This window comes from Octopus sinensis, linkage group LG20 (genome assembly GCF_006345805.1).
Source record: "Octopus sinensis linkage group LG20, ASM634580v1, whole genome shotgun sequence".
In the NCBI taxonomy this organism is placed as follows: domain Eukaryota; kingdom Metazoa; phylum Mollusca; class Cephalopoda; order Octopoda; family Octopodidae; genus Octopus; species Octopus sinensis.
The window spans coordinates 21078028-21099320 of NC_043016.1; the positions used below are offsets into that span (position 1 = coordinate 21078028).

At 34.4% G+C, this 21293-nt stretch overlaps 1 protein-coding gene across 1 annotated transcript in view; it reads right to left on the minus strand.

The window, feature by feature from the left end:
• The window catches only part of LOC115222482 (septin-11-like), a 22231-nt gene extending 1543 nt beyond the window's left edge, over positions 1–20688 (minus strand). Inside the window, 10 exon segments of the mRNA XM_029792708.2 lie at positions 1–108; positions 111–119; positions 2217–2313; positions 4739–4828; positions 5377–5494; positions 6112–6252; positions 7880–7961; positions 9239–9352; positions 10199–10331; positions 20531–20688. The exon segment at positions 1–108 is cut by the window's left edge and continues 37 nt beyond it. Of these exon segments, the coding sequence (XP_029648568.1) occupies positions 1–108; positions 111–119; positions 2217–2313; positions 4739–4828; positions 5377–5494; positions 6112–6252; positions 7880–7961; positions 9239–9352; positions 10199–10331; positions 20531–20554 (916 nt within the window). The 5' untranslated portion in view covers positions 20555–20688.
• Between the last annotated feature and the right edge of the window lie 605 nt (positions 20689–21293).

Sequence of the window (21293 nt, forward strand, 5' to 3'; positions counted from 1 at the left end):
GCTTGTGCCTGCGGTAGAGCTCATAGTGCGTACGATGGGTTGTCTCACGTAGATCCTCCATATTGGTTCGTATCAGCATCTCTCTGAGTTTCACAAAGTCACAATGGTTTCATTCTCCACTGGTGGTAAGAAAAGTTTACATAATTATTGTATGTGTGTATACATGTAGTATGTGTTTATGTGAATGAGGAGATAGTTTTCCTTTAAATTTGCTCATTTTCTTTCAAGCAAGCTTGTGAATCTACAATCAGCTTTGTTTAATGTTTTGTTGCAAATATATTCTTTTGTCTCTCATCTTATCTAATGGCAGTGGTCATGTATACTGTACATAGATTTGTTTCTCCTACTCATTTCAATTCTTGTGTGATATACTATATAGATTATCAATCTATACATGTTTCATGTGTAACCACTAAAACTAAAATTATGAATTTCAAATAGCATTAGATTCTCAGAGTTTACAGCATGATAGCCTGTGCCTTTCTAAACCCTTTTCCCTAACCTTCTACCCCACTCTCTTATAATGGTTTTTGAATCACCTGAACTTACTCATTATGAACCTCTTCCTTCTTTATGTATAAAAAATGCAATATTTGGTGAGGGGGATGCCCGTCTACTACTATCACGAGCATGCATAGGTTTGTACGTTGCATATATGTATGCATGTGCATTTATATATGTGGATGTATATATATGTATATGTGTGTGTGGATACATATACTTAGTGGAGGGATTTTTTCATGCCTTGCAAGTTACATAGCAAAGTTGCTAGTGCTGGTGGCATGAAAAAGTCTTCGGCCATAATCATGCTGAAGCTAACATTGGAATTTGAAGTAACTCTGTGGCTAGCTGGATCTTATCAAACCATTCAATCCATGCCAGTATATATAATATATATATATATATATATATATATATATATATATATATATATATACTGGCATGGATTGAACGGTTTATATATATATATACACACACACACACACACGTACGTACATACATACACACACTGCAATTTGACTTGGAGCTAACCACTGCTTGATTATTCTCTTAAAGCAACAAAGATGTGGCTTTTCAGTCTGCTAGTGACCTACACAATTACAGATGTGGTAATGATGGGTACCACTTACAGCAGAAGTTCTGACACAAGCCTTCTTTCCATCATGGAATTTTCATTGAGTATTTTGCCTTTGTTTTTGGCCTACTGCACCCATAGAATGCAATACAAAACAGATTTTTAAAATCAAGCAATGACTATGCCTGAAGGTTTTTAAAGTGTGGAATGGCCTTACATAGGGAAAAGCCTTCTAAACAACTCATGCATTTTCCCAAAATGAAGTAGATTACATCACTGGATGCAAACAAAATCACAGGTGTTACAAAGATTTTCTTCAAGAGAGAGGGCTAAACAAAGACTAGGGGTTTCCCCTCAGTTGTTGGATAGCTAGGGACTCTTCTGAGTTCATCTGACCCATAACAAACTTTTGTCTTTTCATCCTGTAGATTGGCCAATGAAAACAACCCTCTTTAGCAAGTGACTAATACACACAAACACACACATATTTGTAAATATATATGTGTGCACATATAAGCATAAATACAAATATATATGTGCAGGCGTGGCTGTGTGGTTAAGAAGGGTGCTTCCTAGTCATTATTTTGAGTTCAGTCCCACTGCATGGCACCTTGGGCAAGTATATTCAACTACAGCTCTGGGCTTACCAAAGTCTTGTGGTAGACAGAAACTGAAAGAAGCCTGATGTGCACATAAGTATGATTGCACTACTTTGACTTGACATCATGCGATAGTGTCACTGTCATACAAGTAGTGTCATTCATTTCCAATTTTCTTTAAGAACATGTCTGGTCATGGGGAAATATTACCTTACTTGGAAACAGGTGAGAGTTGGCAAGAGGGAGGGCATCCAGCTGTATAAAATCTAACCAAATAACTCCATCTGACTCATGCAAGCAAGGAAAAAAACCGATTATCAGGCTGATCTGCATATATGTACAGATACACATACATGGCATACACACACACAAGTTGAACTCGGTTATGATTTAAACTTTTGACACAGATTTCTAACTGAGTTCTTTATTCTAAGTGACCTGATAACATTCTTTTGAGTTTGTTATCTATTATATATTTGTGTGCACATACACATACACATTCATGTATATTCACAGACACTGATGCATAGATGCACACTTACCTTGGACAGTACCCCAGGGATATTGCCTGGCCTTCACCATCTTGTTGCCAACCTTGACTTCATCATTACTACCGACAACAGCAAAAGGCAGATGACCCTGTAATGAGTTGTATAGTACAATATTAATAATACTAATAATAATAACAACACACGTGAAAAAATTAGTACCCATGAATATAACAGAACTCACAATGCACATTCTGCACAACCTTCAGACAAAACACAACACTAGAAAAAAAAAACAAAAAAAATGGATATAGCATATAAATGCAATTCTCCAGGTTCTAAAAACAATGCTGCACACTCCTTGGGCATCCAAAGGTGCACTAGGTGGTACAGTGGAAACTGACATGAAGGTGTTGAAAATGAGATGTTAATAATAAGTATAACAAAAATTACAATATTAACAAAACACTTTCAGAAAGTTTTGAGTTTAAGATTATTGTAATAGTCAGCTTTTTAGTATTATATTTAATCAAGCTTCAGGTGATTTCAACTATTACAGAAAGCTGAATGAAACTTGAATCATTCCCCTGTCATTCTGAAAAATTATCTAGAAATATTAGCAAGAATATTTTCAGAATATTTTCCAATAAAGAAACAACTGTATAACTGAATTTTACAATAAGACTAAGGAAAAACACTTTTATAGGTAGGGTCAATTACATTCTCCAATAAGCACACATAGCAATATATTTAGCATAAATTCCATAAAAGTTTTAATAAAAATAACTTTACAGTAAGTTATGCTTCTTCATTAATCAGGATTGACAAGAAGAAACTGGTCCTGTCTACATGTTTCATTTCCTCAATACAATAGCTGCCAAAGAAATATATGCTTCCTAAATATCAAATACTTTCAGAAGAGTGTTGTATACTGCACTAAGGTCACCACCAATAACAACAACTCAAAGTGCTACATAGGTGTCATTGAGAATAGTTGTAAATCCATATACTTAGCACATATGTTTAGATAAAACAATAAAAGAACCATATCAACACTCAATAAATGCATCTGAAATTTTAAACAAACTGTAAATATTGATTGGTTCATTATTGAATCTGCTCCTACCTACATCAATGGTTAAGAGAAAAAATTGCCACTTTGCACATTAAAAAAAATCAGACATCATAACATCCACTTGTTAATTTTTTATTGGAGTCAATTTCATACCCTACAAAGGGGTATGAAAAAAAAAGATCAGTTCTTTAAATAATCTACCAAATGATTTTGTACATATTTTCTTAAAATAACTTTAGATCGTGTCACACACTTGTCTTTACCAATGGATCTACTGTATTACTTTCCCATAATGCCTTTACCCTCCATTTCTTAGTATTTTCATCTCTTTCCTTGTAGATTGCAAGGTTATTTCAGTAGTGCCAGCACCACTTAAAACCAAACAAACAAATAACATTGTAAAGTGGTTGGCATCAGGAAAGTCATCAAACCATAGAACACATGCTGAAGCAAACACTGAAGCACAATGCAGTCTTCCAATTTGTCAAACCAGCCAACATGTGCCAGCTTCTTGGCAAACAAACATTAAATAATTATTATGATGATGATAATTCATATCTGTGAATCTGTGGGTGTAGTTTTTACACATGTGAATTATACTTGTATGTTTATGGTGTTTAATTTCACTGAATTTTAATAACTTTTTTTTTATCCTTTCCCCTTGCGAAAAAGGCAGATTTTTAAATCGATCAAGAGACACAACAGTATCAATTAATTTGATTAGGAAGAAACAGTTTACTAATCTGCAGAATTTTGAAATTCATTGGTACATTTGGAACAACCACCATACAGACATCAGCTCCAAAAAGTCACAAATAACACTGCCGTATAATTTGCATTCTCACTAGGTGCACCAAAGGGGAGGATGTAACTATACCTCAAATTCCACTCATGCCAACAGATATATCCTATTCATTTAGAAGACTTCAGACTCCAGAACAACTAAGCTTTGCTAAGTCCATCAATGAATCCCAGGAGCAAACACTGACAGCATCTTGAGGTATATTGTTTTGCTAATTGCCAATTTTTTTGCATGATGCTAAAGTGTTGATAACCTCATTACCTCTATATTTACGAGAGTGTTAGTAAAAACTAGAAACATCTGAGTGTTTTGAGATGCTGACATGATATTCAGAACAGCTAAAATTGTGATGGGTAAAGACCAGACAATTCATCATAACTCTTATGTCATTTCTTTATCACTACATGTATTGCAGTCTCAATATTGAAATATGTAGATTTACATACACACATATCTGCACACACATGTAAATATATATACATATATATATATATATACACAAATTGCTTAGCAAAATGTTCATTTTGAAAGACGAATAAAAAAAAATATTACTGAACAATGAGAAAATATATTTAGAAAAACACTTAGAAAACACAGGGCAAAATAAATTGAATTCTTTCATGTAGTGGAATTTTAAACTGAACAAATAATTGTACAAATCACTGCTAATGCAGCAATGAAATCCAAAATAGTACTTACATTCATGGCAGCATTCATTTCCTTCACAGTTTCATCATCTACTGGAAACTGGTAAATCTGAACCCCGTTGTTACGCAGTTCAGTCATGATCTGAAAATATTGGGAGTATGATTGAGTGTCAATTCATGTGTGTGTGTGTGTGTGTGTGTATATAAACATACACACATAAATATACGTATATATTTATGTTTGTGTAAATTTTGCAACACAATATTTACATACTATTCTTTATAGCTTTAAGTCATGAACTTCAAGAACTAGAATTCCTAAACAAGGATTACTTCACATTTTCTGAGAAGTTTATAACATCCACATATGTATTTTATATACACCCAACCCATTACATATACATAAATAACAACTTAACCTCTAAAGCATTCATTGACAACAATGAAGCCTCTATAAAATATTTTATGAATTATTTTCATTGTCTTAGTAAATTTCAAGATGTAAACATATACTGCATATACAAAATTTTAAGTATTGTAGAGCTGAGTCAAGTTGTTATTAAATAGTTAAAATGAGAACTAAATGATTTCATGTGTTCACACTTATACAAGCTCATATATACACAAATAGAACAAAAATCAAAAATCCCCCCCCCCCAAAAAAAAGATGGTAGTGGCAGAGAATCCTACCTTGGATTTGAATTTATGAAGCTCAACCTTGGTAATTGTATCAGCCTTTGCTATGACAGGAATTATGTTCACCTTGTTATCCAGTTGTTTCATAGTGACCAGATCCAAAGCTTTAAGTCTAAAGACAAAAAAAATATATAAGATTTATTTTAGTAGTTTGTTCAAAAATTACTGATGCATTAGTTATACAGAAAGATATGCACACACACACAAAGATGTATATCATCATCATCCTTTTAATGTCCACTTCACCATGATAGCATGGGTCAGACAGAATTTGATGGGACACATTTGATGTTCTTCCTGTTAACAAACCTTATCTATTTCTGAGCAAGGCAGGTTTTCCACAGAAAACTGGAAATGAACACCATCATTTGTAGGAGTATTACAGATTAGATACATCACATGATGTCAAGACTAAGAGACATGCACAACAGGCTATCAGTTTCTCAGTTTCTACCTACCAAATCCACCCACACAGCTCTAGTCAGACCAAGATTATAGAAGAGACTTGCCAAAAATCCCACACTGAATTGATCAAACCAGGGACCTCATAATTGTGAGGCATGCTTCTTCACACCTGGCTTTGCTTGTGCCCAAACACATGCATGCACGCATGCGTGCGCACATACACCACCCACACACATAGATATCTGCAATAACTTCAGATATATATATATAATGCATATTTATAAACCCATATAACCACATTTATAACAAACTATCAAAACTTACGAATGCCCAGTTGGGGCAATGAAGTAGAGGCAGAGGTGAATCCTTGAGTCATGGTAAGTATCAAGTGAACGCTTGATTTTCAGCTCCTCTTGGAGATATGACTCAAACTGGGCATCAGTATAGTCGACAATTGGTTTCCAGCTAAAAGTAAGAGGGAGAAGAAGGAAAAGCAGAAGTTAAAGCTTAAGTGATAATAATTATAATCAAATAGCAGCGAAAGAGGATAGATTGAGTGCATGTTAGAAAAAGAGAGTTGTAACTTTAAATGGAGACACACAAGACAAAGGTAGATACAATTAGGTGAACACATGACAGGTTTCTTTCAGTTTCTGCTTGGCAAATCAGTTCACAAGGCACTGATCAACCCATCAAGTGGAACTGAACCTAAAACCAGAGTTGGGAAGTGAACTTTTCAACCACATAGTTATGCTTTACTAATACTTTAAAATAATAATCTCAATTTAAGTAATAAAATGTTAATCAAAGAGAAAGAAAGAGTATGGAAGATAAGAATGTGAACAGCGGAATTTAAAGGAGTGAAATGGATTTTAAAGAAATGGAATGGAAGTTAATGAAGCAGTGGCCCAAATTAGTTCTGAGAGAGCTGACACATGGCACGTAGACAATTCACTAGTAACTGTAGCAAATCGCCAAGTCTATGTAGATTTTCTCAAATTGAGTACCATGAGAATCTCATTTTCTCTTTCTAACCAATACATATATAACCTTCACATATCACAACAAAATACACATAATAGTCATGATATAGCTATTGCTCTAGATATAGAGTACCTACATCTATTGAGGATAATATTGGAAATTCTGATAGTGGTTTACTATATATGATGCAGAAATATATTTTTTCTGCTGTTTAGTTTATTTCCATATGCATATAGATTTTGATGATGGCTGCAGTAGCAAAGTGAATATGATCAAAGCATGATACTAGCTGTTCTACACATTAAAGATGGTGTACATCTAGTTAATGTGTTAGACAGATGACAGCAGTGATACTGATACAATTTTTGTATGCAAGGGCTTTTTGTTTTGTTTGTCTGAGCTACAGAAGATTGATAGTGATTTTAGAGTGGTGATTTTGGACAGTATGCAGAGAGTGTAAGGGTTTAATTTGTTGGGTAATAAACTGTACACCTGACATGACCAGCTGAACTTTCATTTTCATTTTGCCATGTTATGTAAGTGAAGTTTGTAAGCAGTAACTGTTGACATGAGGTGCATTTTTTTTTTATGTATTATTTGTAAACAAGTGTTGTTGCTTTCTGTTAATCAAATGTGATGACTGTGGGTGCTCCAAGGATGGTTGTGTTTTGTTTTCTTTACAATATTGTCAATATTATATAAAGTATTAGTATTTGTATCTTGTGTGCACGATATGTTATGTCTGATAGTTTGCTGTAGTAGATACAGCTAGTGTTTCAAAAGATTTGGTAGCTGCCATTTTAAGCCTACAGTTGTGGAGCCATGTTTCTATGTGACTGATGTAGGTTGGAGTAGTTTTGCAGCTGTCTCCAGAAAAAGTATGGAAGATGTGTATATTCTATTGTGGTGTATGTGTGAAGGTTGTGTAGGAATAGGCTAGAAAGAGAGAATAAGATTTTCATGCTATATGATTAGAGAAAATCTAAATTCACAATGTGTTGTTATATACCACATAGGCTTAGTGGTTTGCTAGACAGTGTTTTGTAGAACTGCTTAGCCCCAAATCAACCCTGACTGAGCAGATTTATCAAAGGGGATTGCAACTCACCTGTCTTCCTTATTGATTTGGTCCCCAAACCCAACTGTGTCCACAACAGTCAGCTTCAGTCTCACGTTGCTCTCCTGAAGTTCTGAAAATGAAGAACACATAGCAATGAAGCTTAACCAGATTAACAAATAAGCAATATAATGAAGTTAAGAATATAGAGAAGGAATTACAATTTCTAAAATGAAAAAAATTAAGATTCTAAAAAATAAATTCAACCCTTTTGTTACCAACCCACCTGAAACTGCATGAAAATCTTGTCCCACATTACCAAACCACCTTAAGTGACCAATTCATATTTAAATAAGAATTTCAGTGCAAATCTCATTAAAACATATGTGAAAACACATGATTTCACAATTGAGTTTTGGGAAATTTTTTTCCAGATTTTTCTGCATTTTGATTTTCTAGCAAAATGTATGAAGAACATACAAAACTACTTGTGTGATTTTGAATCAGATATTTCAGTTTCTGAAAGTGAAATGATTCTGAGAACAATTCTGGTAGCAATAAAAAAATAAACAAAACAAATGAATTTGTACCTGATTGTAGAATGAATCTGAAAACTGTTTTTCTTAGTTACTTTTAGAAAGAGACTAAATCTAGTTACAGTCCTTCCAAGTAAACAAAACCATTAGATTATATATTTTATTTTTTCCTTTTTGTCTGAAGCAATTACTGCAGAAATGAATTATGCAGAACATAAACAAGAAAGAAAAAAATCCAAGTATTTTAAGGAATATTGTGTGTGTGTGTGTTTGTGTGTGTAATTTGATTTATAATGCTTTTTTCAAATTTACCTTGTTTTTATTTACCTGCTAGGTGTATGACAAATTTTAATTAATTTGTATTATGAATCATTTTTTTAAAAGTTTCTGTGTATTATTAATGTATGAATATGAATTTAATTCATTCAGTTGATGGCTTATTTAATATTCTAGATTTCTTGAGATAAATTTCAGTTATATGCGCGATTCTTCAATATTAAAATTTTGTTGTATACCATTGAATATTAGCTAACTTATTTTCTATGCAGATGTTTAAACAAAATTTAAATGATTTTATATTTTGTTTAAAACTCATTTTTAAATTGCATTCTAGAAAATCACAAAAGTTAGAAAGAATTTTTGGTTATAATGATCTCAGTATACACTAGCCATTTATTTATCAATGTTGGAAGAATGGAAAGCAAAATCAAATGCAAAGGTATTCAAACTCAGTATGTAAGATGCTATAACTAAATATTCAAGGCATTTTGTTCAATGCATATCCAATTATTATATATAGGAAATCTGTTTATATAATATATATGTGTGTGTGTGATTATATACACACACAATTCACATGTTCAATAATACACACCATAGGTATTAGACTTCAGCTTGACTCCAGGAAGGTCATGTGTGCTTTGAGTAGAGTCAAAACTTGTGTTGAACAAGGTGTCCATCAGGGTAGACTTCCCAATTCCTGTTTCACCTGTAAAACAAAAAAGAAAATAAAATGATATATATACATATTACATCTAGAAACACATTTATTAGATGAATAAATGAATATATAAATCACTACACACACACATATAAGTAAAACCTACAAACACACACACCCCACTCTTTACTAGTTTTAAGCCACTGAACAGAATCCATGCAGGGAATAACACTTTAAAAAGTATAGCTGTTAGAGATGTAATCAAAACTGACAATTACCATGACGCACCTCTAATTCCACTCAATAAACCATCACATACGTCTGTCTGTCTGTGTGCACATATATATATAATAATAGTAATCCTTTCCACTATCGGCACAAGGTCCAAAATTTGTGGAGAGGGGGTAAATCAATTATATCGACCCCAGTATTTCATAAGAACTTAATTTATCAACCCTAAAAGGATGAAAGGTAAAGTTTAATAATAATAATAATGATGATTTCAAATTTTTCCACATTTTGGTGGAGGAGATGAGTCGATTACATCGACCCCAGTGCCAAACTGGTACTTATTTTATCGACCCTGAAAGGATGAAAGGTGAAGTCTCCTGGTGGAATCTGAACACAGAACGGAGTGACAAGCAAATACCACCAAGCATTTTGTCCAGTATGCTAATGATTCTTAGAGAATTAGCCTGATACAATGTGTAACAAAACAGGCTGGTAAGCTTCCAAGCAGTTTCTTTCTGCCCAATTTAACTCAACAGACAGCAGAACTGGGTAGATTTGAAGCTAAGATAAAAAAATACTTACTGAAGATGGGACACAATATTATTGAGCCTAGAATGTTATATACACACACACACACACAAAATAAAGGAAACAAGTACATACCCAGACACAAGATATTGAAACAAAATCCTTGAGCAACGGATTCTTTCACCAGTTGATCAGGGAGACTGTCAAAGCCAACATGTCCATTCAGGTGTAGATTGCGTAGCTGGGGTAACTGGGCATCAATAGCCGGCTGTTTAAGAGAAGGGTATAGGAAATTTTAAACATTGATAGAAAACATGATGGAATGATTTGTTGTGGAATTTTGTAATGGGGTGTGTGTAGAATGATTGTATAGCCATGAGGGAATGTGTGCATTGTGTTTTGAGTGATATAAGGTGATCATATTTGAGTTGTGAAAGAATGTGTTGTGAAGAATGACAAAGGAAAGTAAAAGATAAATAACAGTTACAAAATTATAAATATATATATATTTTGAACATTAAAAGGCAGCATTGTGTGGAGGTGTGTGTGTGTGTATGTATGTATGTATATATATATATATATATATACATACATACATACACATATACACGTGTATGTATTGACATATTGCATATTATAGAAACAGAGTAGAAAGTCTAAAAACAACGCAAAGAATAAAACATCGTTTTAATCTACATCTTACAATTTGATTTCAAAAAGTTTCTTTTTAAAAAGCATACAACAATTAAGAGTCTTTGTCAAAAGCTAAATAAAGACCAATTAAAAATTTCTATTACACACAAATATGTAAATACACACACATGTATATATACATATACAGATATATGTGCATACATATAGCTTTCCTGCAGCTTTCATCTTCCTAACACCCATTCCTACATCACTCGTGTGATTATATGAGAGCAGAACTGCGCATATTTATCCCCTTTTGTATTCCAGTTATCCCTTTCCTTAGAACCACTTCCTCTTGTAATCCATCCTTCATTCTCATTATCATTCCTTTCCACTTTATTTTCTATTCATGACCCCACACTGTGCCACTAGTTCTGTTTTTTTCTTTTAGCTACATCTTATGACAGTCATATTCCATCATCAACACTCTCTCACATCTGCTATTGATGTCTCCTCCCACTTTTGTTCATCTCTCCTTGTACCCATCCCAATATACCTCTAACTTTCATCTCTGTCACTATTTCTCTTTCCTACTCCACACGTCATCTTCCTGTTCCTCATCCATCTAGTGGTATAGTGCTGCTTTCCACCCTTTCTGAATCGCTACTTATCACCTACTTCACATGCAATTTGTAAGTTTCTCACATTCATCTCTACTTACATGATATTTACAAACAACCACATCTCCATACTTCTTCACTAATCACTGTATTCACCTACCATATCTAACCATCTCTCACATTCCCTACACTTATATATTAATTTCCTTGCACCTTAAGAATATTCTCTGACAGTCTTTAGAACTCAAATGGCATGTCTGTTGGTTTGATTAGAAATTCTTGGAATGAAAACCTCTTCCCCAAAGGCACATCCAGTGATGATGGTAGCTTCTATCGCATTAGACAATAATGTATTCTCAATCAACCTTGTCCCATTGCATAATTTAGGAGGATCTAAATTTCTCAGAAGCATTATTGGGACTCCTACCTTCAGGAAAAGTTTGTGGAAGAGTTCCAGGTGGCTCAAGAGAATTAAGGAACTCTATTGGGTAATGGACAACTTGATTTTCATCAAGGTCTGAATCAATTGATTTGTACTTCTTAATGACTGTTGGAATCTTATTCCTTAATTCATGGTTAATCCTTACTATTGTGTCCTTGCTATAGGTGTGAAGACTTAATGCACGCTTTTATTTCATCAGATCTTGTTGTCCTGCAAGGTCTTACCAAGAGCTTCCATTGCACATCTATGTGGCATGGTGCATTCATCCCAAATGATAAGGTGACATTGGCATAACACTTCTGCTGAACCTAAATCTTTGCTTATGTTACAAATTCGACTGTCATTTGTGACCAGGTCTGGTGGTACTTCAAAAGCAGAATGAGCTGTTCGTCCTCCTGGGAGAATGGTGGCAGGAAAGCCAGACAATGGTACAGCAACTGCAATTCTTATTTGTTACCTTACCTTGGAGAGAAGTATTGGGAACTTTTTAGTTATCGCACCCTCATTAAAAAATTTGGTTATCTCCCTCAACTGCAAAAACTGTTTAACCCTCAAAAAACAAATGTAAAGATGAAACATCTTATTGAATCTGATATATTTATAACAAATTATACAAAACTGAAAGAATTAAACATCTTACTGAATCTGATAGCCTTTTTATAACAAATCGTGCCATGCCTATTGAAGAGGCAAAACCTCAACAATGTGTTGAAGTATTGAATCAAAAGAATCTCTTCTATCCAATCTGTAGACGCCACATAAACTCAATTTTTTAGTGGGCAAATAACCCAGTTTTATATTGGCAATTTTTTTTATGGGGTGAGATAACCAAAAAGTACCAAGCAATGTTATAAACGTTTTACCTGTGCCACTAGGGGTATCAAGAAATAATTCCTCCGCATTTTTTTTCTGGCGATTGTGGAACGCCACACACTGCGGAACGCCACACACTGTGGAACGCCGCACACACGCATACACACACATATAGGACATGTGTGTGTGTGTGTATGTGAGAGAGAGAGAGAGCGAGTGAAGGGGTGTGTTGTCATGCATACATACATAAATAAGCATATATCTTTCTTGTACATATGCGTGCGTATGTGTGTGAGAGTGCCACTTAGACATCACTCTCTCTCTCTCTCTCTCTCTCACACACACACACAAACGCACACAGAAAAAAAAGATGTGTGCATATGTATCTGTGTATGTACGCATACATGACAACGACTAACTACAAATACATAAAGCTGAACAGGACGTACAAAAGAAAATAATTTTTTACGGAAATGAACTAAGTGTGCGAGTTGGGAACGAAGTCAAACCTGGAGGGTGTGTGTGTGAGAGAGAGAGACAGAGAGACAGAAAGAGAGAGAGAGACAGAAAGAGAGCATTGCAAACAATGAATGAGACAAACAAGGAATGAAAAAAATCTTTTAATTAAAAGCACGTTAAAAACTATCTTGTACCAAATATCTAATTTTGTGAACTTCGTAAATGTTTCTTTCGGTAATTCATCATAGTTGTTTACAAATAGCAAACATTAAAATAGCGAGCAAGAGACCTCGCCGTTTTTACGTCAATACCGGAAGTAGATATTGAGAAAACCTTTTTAAAGAAGTGAATCATAAATATAAAGTAATATTTTATTTCTTTTGTTTTTAAATCAAACGAAGACCCTACTATATGTCCGAAGTCAAATTATTCGTGCATCAGAAGTATGGAAGTAATTGGTGAAGCCGTTTTCCCGTGAAAAGCAAATACACACACACACATCTCCATTTTATATATTAGAAGATAGAAGATATCTACAAGTTGTTTCAAGAAATTTGATAGCATTTTGCAATCTAGTAACATTGCCAGTTCTTGTTCAAATGTTAACAGCATGCGTAGAAACAGGTCAAAATTTTATGCTTAATATGCTTGTCTTTTCAGGTATAGAAATGGCATTCACTGGAAGAGAAAAGCATTTTGTGTGTTGGAATATGCTCAAACACAGTTGAACAAGACTGTGCTGCATGCATTTGTTCTCTAAAAAGTCACCAACAGCAATGCAGATTTGGACATGGCACAAAAAGATTCAAAGAGAAAGGCTGTCTGTGCAGGGCAACCACTAACATCGGAGCAGACCTGGATGACCACTAATATCTGAAGAGATCTGGAAAACCACTAACATTGAAAGATATGGTTGAGCGGGTTCACCAAAAATTTTTGCAAAGCCCCAAGAAGTCCAAAAGAGGCACAAGTCTGGAAACCCAGATGCTTCCAACGACAGTTTGGCAAGACCCGAGGAAAGGCTTGCTAATGAAACCCTACAAGCTGCAGCGCATTCAGGCCATAATGGCAGATGACAAGCGAAAGCGCAAACAATTCTGTGTTGATATGCAAAAGAAACTTGAAGAAGCTGAGTTCAAGGAACATTTTGATTTCAGTGATGAGGCCACATTTCATATGAATGGCAAAGTCAATAAGCATAATGTCTGCATTTGGGGCAAAAAATCTCCATGTACAGTTGAGCATGAGAGGGATACACCAAAAGTGAATGTGTTCTACGCCATCTCCAAGAAGCATCTTCATGGCCCATTTTTCTTGAGGAAAATGAGACCAGCAATGTGAAATTGTTCATGGAATCCACATACCTTTGAATTTCTCATTCAAATTTGGAGGAATAAATCTTATGTTGCACAACATTACGTTTGTTTAGTTTCATTTGCTTTGACTATGTAGTGTCTGTGATATTTATGTCTCAAATGATATCAAAGTTTTTGAAATAACCTGTATACACACACATGCATACAAAGTGCATTAAAAAAAAAATCAACTATTTTTCCCTGCCAAAACTTCTGCCATGTGGGCAAAATCCTTTGGATGGGAGATGACACCCACCACCCTTCCTGTGCATGCATGAAAGTTTTCACACTAGTAGGCTGTGTCAGTTCCCAGCTGTTACGTCTAGAGTACAAATGTGTAGAGCACATTTGTTTCACCAAATGCATTGAGTAGAGATATTGCATCAAGTTTTGCCAAAAGCCTGGTGGTACTTAAGCTCAAACCACCCAGAAGATTCAGCAGGCCTTTGGCAATAATACCATGAGCAAAACTCAGATCAAGGAGTGATACAACTGCTACAAACATGGTCGCACCTCAGTGGAGAGGGAGGCAGGGCCATCCATAAGCTGCGATGAGAAGCCAATTGAGAAGGTTTGACCAATAGTCATGGAAGCCTATTGTGTAACAATCTAGAAAATTGGTCATGAAGTGGGAATAAGAACAGCATCAGCGAATTCCATTTTAATGGAGGATTTGTGCATGTGAAGAGTGGAAACCACTCAGGAGATGCTAGACTGCGCAAACCACCCAGCATTCATGAAAACCATCATTACTGGTGAAGACACATGGGTTTATGGTCTTTACTCGATGTGTTCAGTCATCTTGATTGAAAACAAAAATTTAACAAGTGTGCACTACAATTCTGTATTCGAGGCATAACAGCCAGGAACTGACTAGGCTTATTGGCACCAAAATTTTCACACGTGCAGGAAGGATAGTGTTGCCTCTCACCCAAAGGATTTTGCCCATGCAACATTAGTTTTGGTGGGAGTGAAAAAAATAAAGCTGGATACTTTTTGAATGCATCTCATATACACACATATCTATAGACATATATGAATGCATATATACACACATCCGCAAATATATGTGCCTGCACATATTCATACAGACACACAAATACCGACATCAAATAACATACAACATAAATCTTTGATTATTAAAATTATCTTCACCTCTAGGTGACAACAAGAACACAACCTGAGAAGGGGAGATAATCTCCAGATTCAAAAAATTCTTCAAAACTGACACACACACACACACACACACACACACTGAAGAAAAAGAACTTGTCTGGAGATAAGTTGACATTTGTGGACGTGTTTCTGCTTCAATAGACATCATCAGCACAATAATCGTCCAACCCTATCTCCAGTAGTCAAGGGACTTTGGCTTATACAAAGAGCAGAACACATTTATGCCATAGGCATTGTATATTTTAAACATATGTTGACACACATTTATGCACACAACTATATATATATATATATATATATGCATGTATGTATGTATATATGTATGTATATATATATATATATACACATTTCATATACATCCGCATTCACACATATATACGTGTGTGTGTATTATATATGTAAAATAAATTTACAAAGACTGACATGTATACCCATGTACGTAGCAATATTATGTATATTAACACTTTCATATAATCTAATTGCATATTACATTGTGTATGCTATATTTATATAATACATATGAATATATTCATAATATTTTATGCATAAAATTAATGTTTATATATATTATATGTTATTTTGTTTATTCCTATTGTGTCTTTTCACACACTCCCCTGTTCCAGTCAGTCACCCTGTGATATATCATTAGTCAGCAGTGAACCCTACACAGTTTCTATAGTCATCACCTCTTCCTTCTTTACTCACTCCTCAATATTTGTTCTTCATTATGTTCTCCTTTCCAATCCTTCCCTATCTCTGTCTCTCACTTTGCCATGTACTCTTACAAGCTGCATGGGAATTTCACTTGTACTGCATCCTCAAAAAAATAGCAACCAGTACACACTTTAAAATGAATGGTACTAGGAAGGGCATCCATCCATAGAAATCATGTCAAAGCAGATAGATATTGGAGCAGAATGCAGTTCTTGGACCTGTTGAATTATGTGAATACATCATCTTACCCACAGCAGCACTGTACATGAATGTCAAATGATGGTGATATAGTATGTGTGCATATATATATATATATGTATACACACACACACACACACACAAATGGAAAAGGGATTAAACATCCAGTGAATATTTTATAATTACTCTGTAGGAATCAAACTTGGCTAAGTGATTGTCAAGTGAAAGTCATTGTAATCCGTGTAGGCTATAAAATTACTTTCCACTACTTGTAAATTGTAAATGTAAAGTTCAAACACTTAATAAATTTAATATAAGACTACAAAGTATAGAAAAACACAAGAGAAGGAGAATTATTTAATCAGCTTATGCATGTTTTGGAGAGATTGGCAAATTCTCAAACACTGCAATGCAGTTTTTCCTTCAATCTGTCAAAGAAGGCACAAACACTTTGACACACATATACAACAATGGAAATTCTGCCTACGAAATTCACTCACAAGGCTTTAATCAGCCCAAGGTTAGAGCAGAAGGCACTTACTCAAGGTGCTACACAAAAGGACTGAACCCAAGACCATGATGTTGGAAAGAAAGCTTCTTACCCATACAGCCATACTTGTGATCCCACATTTGATTGACTAAGATTCTTCAGATAGAGAAATTAAACATCATCTTATCCTTATCAAAGTACACTACACAGCTTGGAATAGAGAATAATTTAAGAGATAGTAAAGCTATATTATTAGATATAGTATCTGACCATGTGGTAAAAAGCTCGCTTTGCAACCATGTCGTTTCGGGTTCATCCCCATTATGTGGTGTCTTGGGCAAATATCTTCTACTATAGCCCTGGGTTGACAATGCTTTGTGAATGAATTTGGTGGAAGCCCGTTGTATATGTATATGCATGTGTGTGTGTGAGTGTTCGCCCCTCCCACCTCTTGGCAACTGATGTAGCTTTGTTCCTGCCTACATAACTTAGCAGTTCAGAATTAGTATAGAGGATGATGATGATCGATTTGTTCAACTAAACCCTTCAAGGCAGTGTCCCTAGCATGGCTCTGCAGTCTAATGACTGAACCAAATAAAAGATATACATGAACGAGATATATACACACCCATTATATATAGTATAATACAGTATCTATATATGTATACCCATTATATATCATGAATCTATTATATAGTATGTGTATATTATAGGTATATATTATAGGCATACCTGTATAAGAGTGCGTAGGTATGCCATACATAATATATATTAACATTAATACATAGGCAATGTTATATACTGACAATATATATATATATGGTTAATGTTGACATTATTACTGGGAAACGGAAATCAAAAAAGAAAATAATGCAACAAGTGTAGGAAACGAATATGAAAACAAAAATGTGCAGAAAGCAATGAGGGAAAAAGACTTCAGAAAATTCACAAGACCTGAGTTTTTCTCTCATAACGTTTAGGAAAATAGGGTTTTTTTTTTAATGAAATTTTATATAAATACCTTTCAAATGGCATAGATTACGATTATAAAGAAATTTGTGGGTAAAATCTCCTTCGAAGGGGTAGGGAGAGGACTTCGGAAAATTCACAAGATCCGGTTTTTTCCCTTGTAACTTTAAGGAAAATGGATATCTTTTAATGAAATTGTATATAAGTACCTTTCAAAAGGCATGCATTGCGGATGCCTAATGTGCCCTCAAACCCCTTATTTTAGTTCAGAAAAAAAAAAAAAAAGGGTGGGGAGAAACCGGAATTATTGGAAAATGCATTCCCTTTTTTTCTTTATCGATGAATGAATTACGGTGACCTTAATATGCTACAATCTGCAATTTGAGATTAATATATACAGTGATTTTTAAGAGGTATGTAAAATATATTTTTTGTTTTAATATTATAATTTTACTTGTTTCACACACAAACACTAACGTGATTTTTATAAGGATTTTGTATCATTCTTTCTTTCTCCTGTTCAGACTTTGGTTACCACTAATTTTTATAACTGCAGCATTTTCACTTATTATTCTTTTCAAACTTGTTTCAATTTTCAATACAATGTAATCTACATTATATTTCTGCAAAATGTTATCTTAAAATATGGGTAAAGAAAAGTGGCTAATGCAGTTTCGCTTCTCAGCTTCAAGAACGCATTTATTGGGGGTCCACCCACCTTTTCCCGAACTAAAATAAGGGGTTTGTGGCATGTTAGGCATCCGTAATGCATGCCTTTTGAAAGGTATTTATAAACAATTTCATTAAAAGATATCCATTTTCCTTAAAGTTACGAGGGAAAAAACCGGATCTTGTAAATTTTCCGAAGTTCTCTCCCCACCCTTTCGGAAAAGATTTTACCCACAAATTTCGTTATAATCGTAATCTATGCCGTTTGAGAGGTATTTATATAAAATTTCATTGAAAAAAAAAACAAAAAAAAAATGAATTTTCCGAAGTCTCTCTCTCCCCACCCGTTGCTTTCCGCGCATTTTTGTTTTTATATTCGTTTCCTACACCTTTTTTTTTTACACCCGTGCACTATCTTTTTTCGATTTCGTTTCTGGGTAATAATGTCAACATTAACTATATATATATATATATATATATATATATATATATATATATATATATGGCGATCTTTCGTCTCTAGTAGATCTTTGCCTATATATATATATATATATATATATATATATAATATATATATATTTATTTATTTATATACACATACATACACACACACACACACATATTCCTCATATTATCACCAGCCTAGTAGCAAGTGAATTATGTAGTCTTTTTAGAACTTCCTGTATCCCACTTCAATCTGCAGCAATTATCTGGTCTCACGCTGGAATGTCGGTTGAGGGGGTTGGGTGTTGATGGTCGTGGTACAGATATTTGGTTGAAAGTATGCAGCCATGTGTGCTCGGTTGAAATTGAAGAATTAGGAAAAAAGAAGGAAAAAAAAAGTATTGGCAATATCTTTCAGTCTGCATTTATGTCCATCATATGTATATTGCGCTCATCTATCTCTTCTTGTTTTTTTTTTTATAATTTCAAATGTATACTTATGCTTCTTTGTGTTATCCACTTAACTTGAAAAGTATCACGCCCCCATAAGTTGCTAGTTTCCTTTTTTGTACAGTTTAGTAATGTCATAAGGTCGAGAGAGAGAGACTGTGAGGAAATTGCGTGCATGACAAGGGGTGAGCAAGTAATGACACACAGACAGACGGATGAGGAGGTAATGTGAATGGATATAGAATGGCATTTAGGATGGATGGATATATATATATATATATATATATATATATATATATAGAGAGAGAGAGAGAGAGAGAGAGAGAGAGAGAGATGAGAGAGTGTAGATAAAAAGAGATAGAAAGATAAGAAACGGATAGATTGCCAGAGAAATATTAATGTGGAAGGTTCGAAATTTCGAAATATAAGGAAGATCATCATACGAATATATAGAGAAAGAGGATGAGAGAAAGAAAGAGATGACAAAAATATATAGATTGAAGAAATATTTACTTAAAAACGTCGATAGAATTGATAGATGGGTAGATAACATACAAATAGAGATATAGATACGGATACAGCTGGAAATCTAGAAATAAATGCAATATCTCCATCTCAGAAATGTTATTTAAGCTCTTACAACACTTTAAAAGATAGATCATTTCCAGTGTACACAGGAAAACAACTAGGAATACTCAAGCGGTCGCTTGAACTACTAGAAATAACAGTCAATTACACCTCCTCCCGCTACCTGTCTTAAAGTGATGCACACTGCCTCCAGATAGGAAGAACCGGTGAGGTCGCAGCTGGAATATTTCTGATGAATTATTATATTATTACTATAAAGTAAACGATAGACAAAAATATATATACATGAACAGTCAAATATAGATTATGCTTATTATGTTTACAAATAAAATAAAAATATATATTAATAGCTTATATTAAAAAGCGTACATATATAATGAATGTTTGTAACGTATTTATGAGTATAAGGAATGCGTGTGTGGAAAGATTGCTAAGATAGCCCCTTACCATTAGAGTCTCTACAGCTGTCATGGTGCGGCAAGTGAAATTAAATCGAGAAGGTACAATACGTCGTCTTTGCGAAGCACTGAAGATCTGTGATGAATTGCACGACTCACACCACCAGTAGAATGTCGTAACCAATCAGAACAGAGCAGAGTGTCGTAACCAATCGGAATAGAGCAGAATGGTGCGTGAGTCTGCGCACTCCAATGTGGAACGTCAAGGTAGATTCGTGAGATTCAACTGTGCCAAATGTTGTTTAACCTCAAATCATCTCTGATACAAGGCACTACTTCATATTTTAAGGGGTGCGGAGTCCTACATTTGCCAATGTATACTTCCTTTACACAGGAAGGTAGGGTTTAATTTCTGGAAATTTGGCTGCTATTTCTAGCTGGTAAAACGACAAAGCTGCGAGAGTTTTATTTTTTTTCCGTGTGACGATATCTAAGTGAGTACATATATATTAAGGAACGTCACAATAAAGGGAAAAGGAGACAAAAATTAGTACATATATTGAATAGATGTTTCTCTCGTGCACATACGTCATCTATCTATCTATCTATCTATCTATCTATCTATCTATCTCACACACATACACAGTGAGACATTGAGAAACAAACAAGTTAAATGTCAAAAGTAAACGGAAAGTTGAATGACGCTATTGCCTGGCAAAAAAAAACAAAAAAACTATAGCCATAGATTCCTCTCAAAGATACAAACACGCACATTATATATATATATATATATATATGTCTGTGTGTGTATA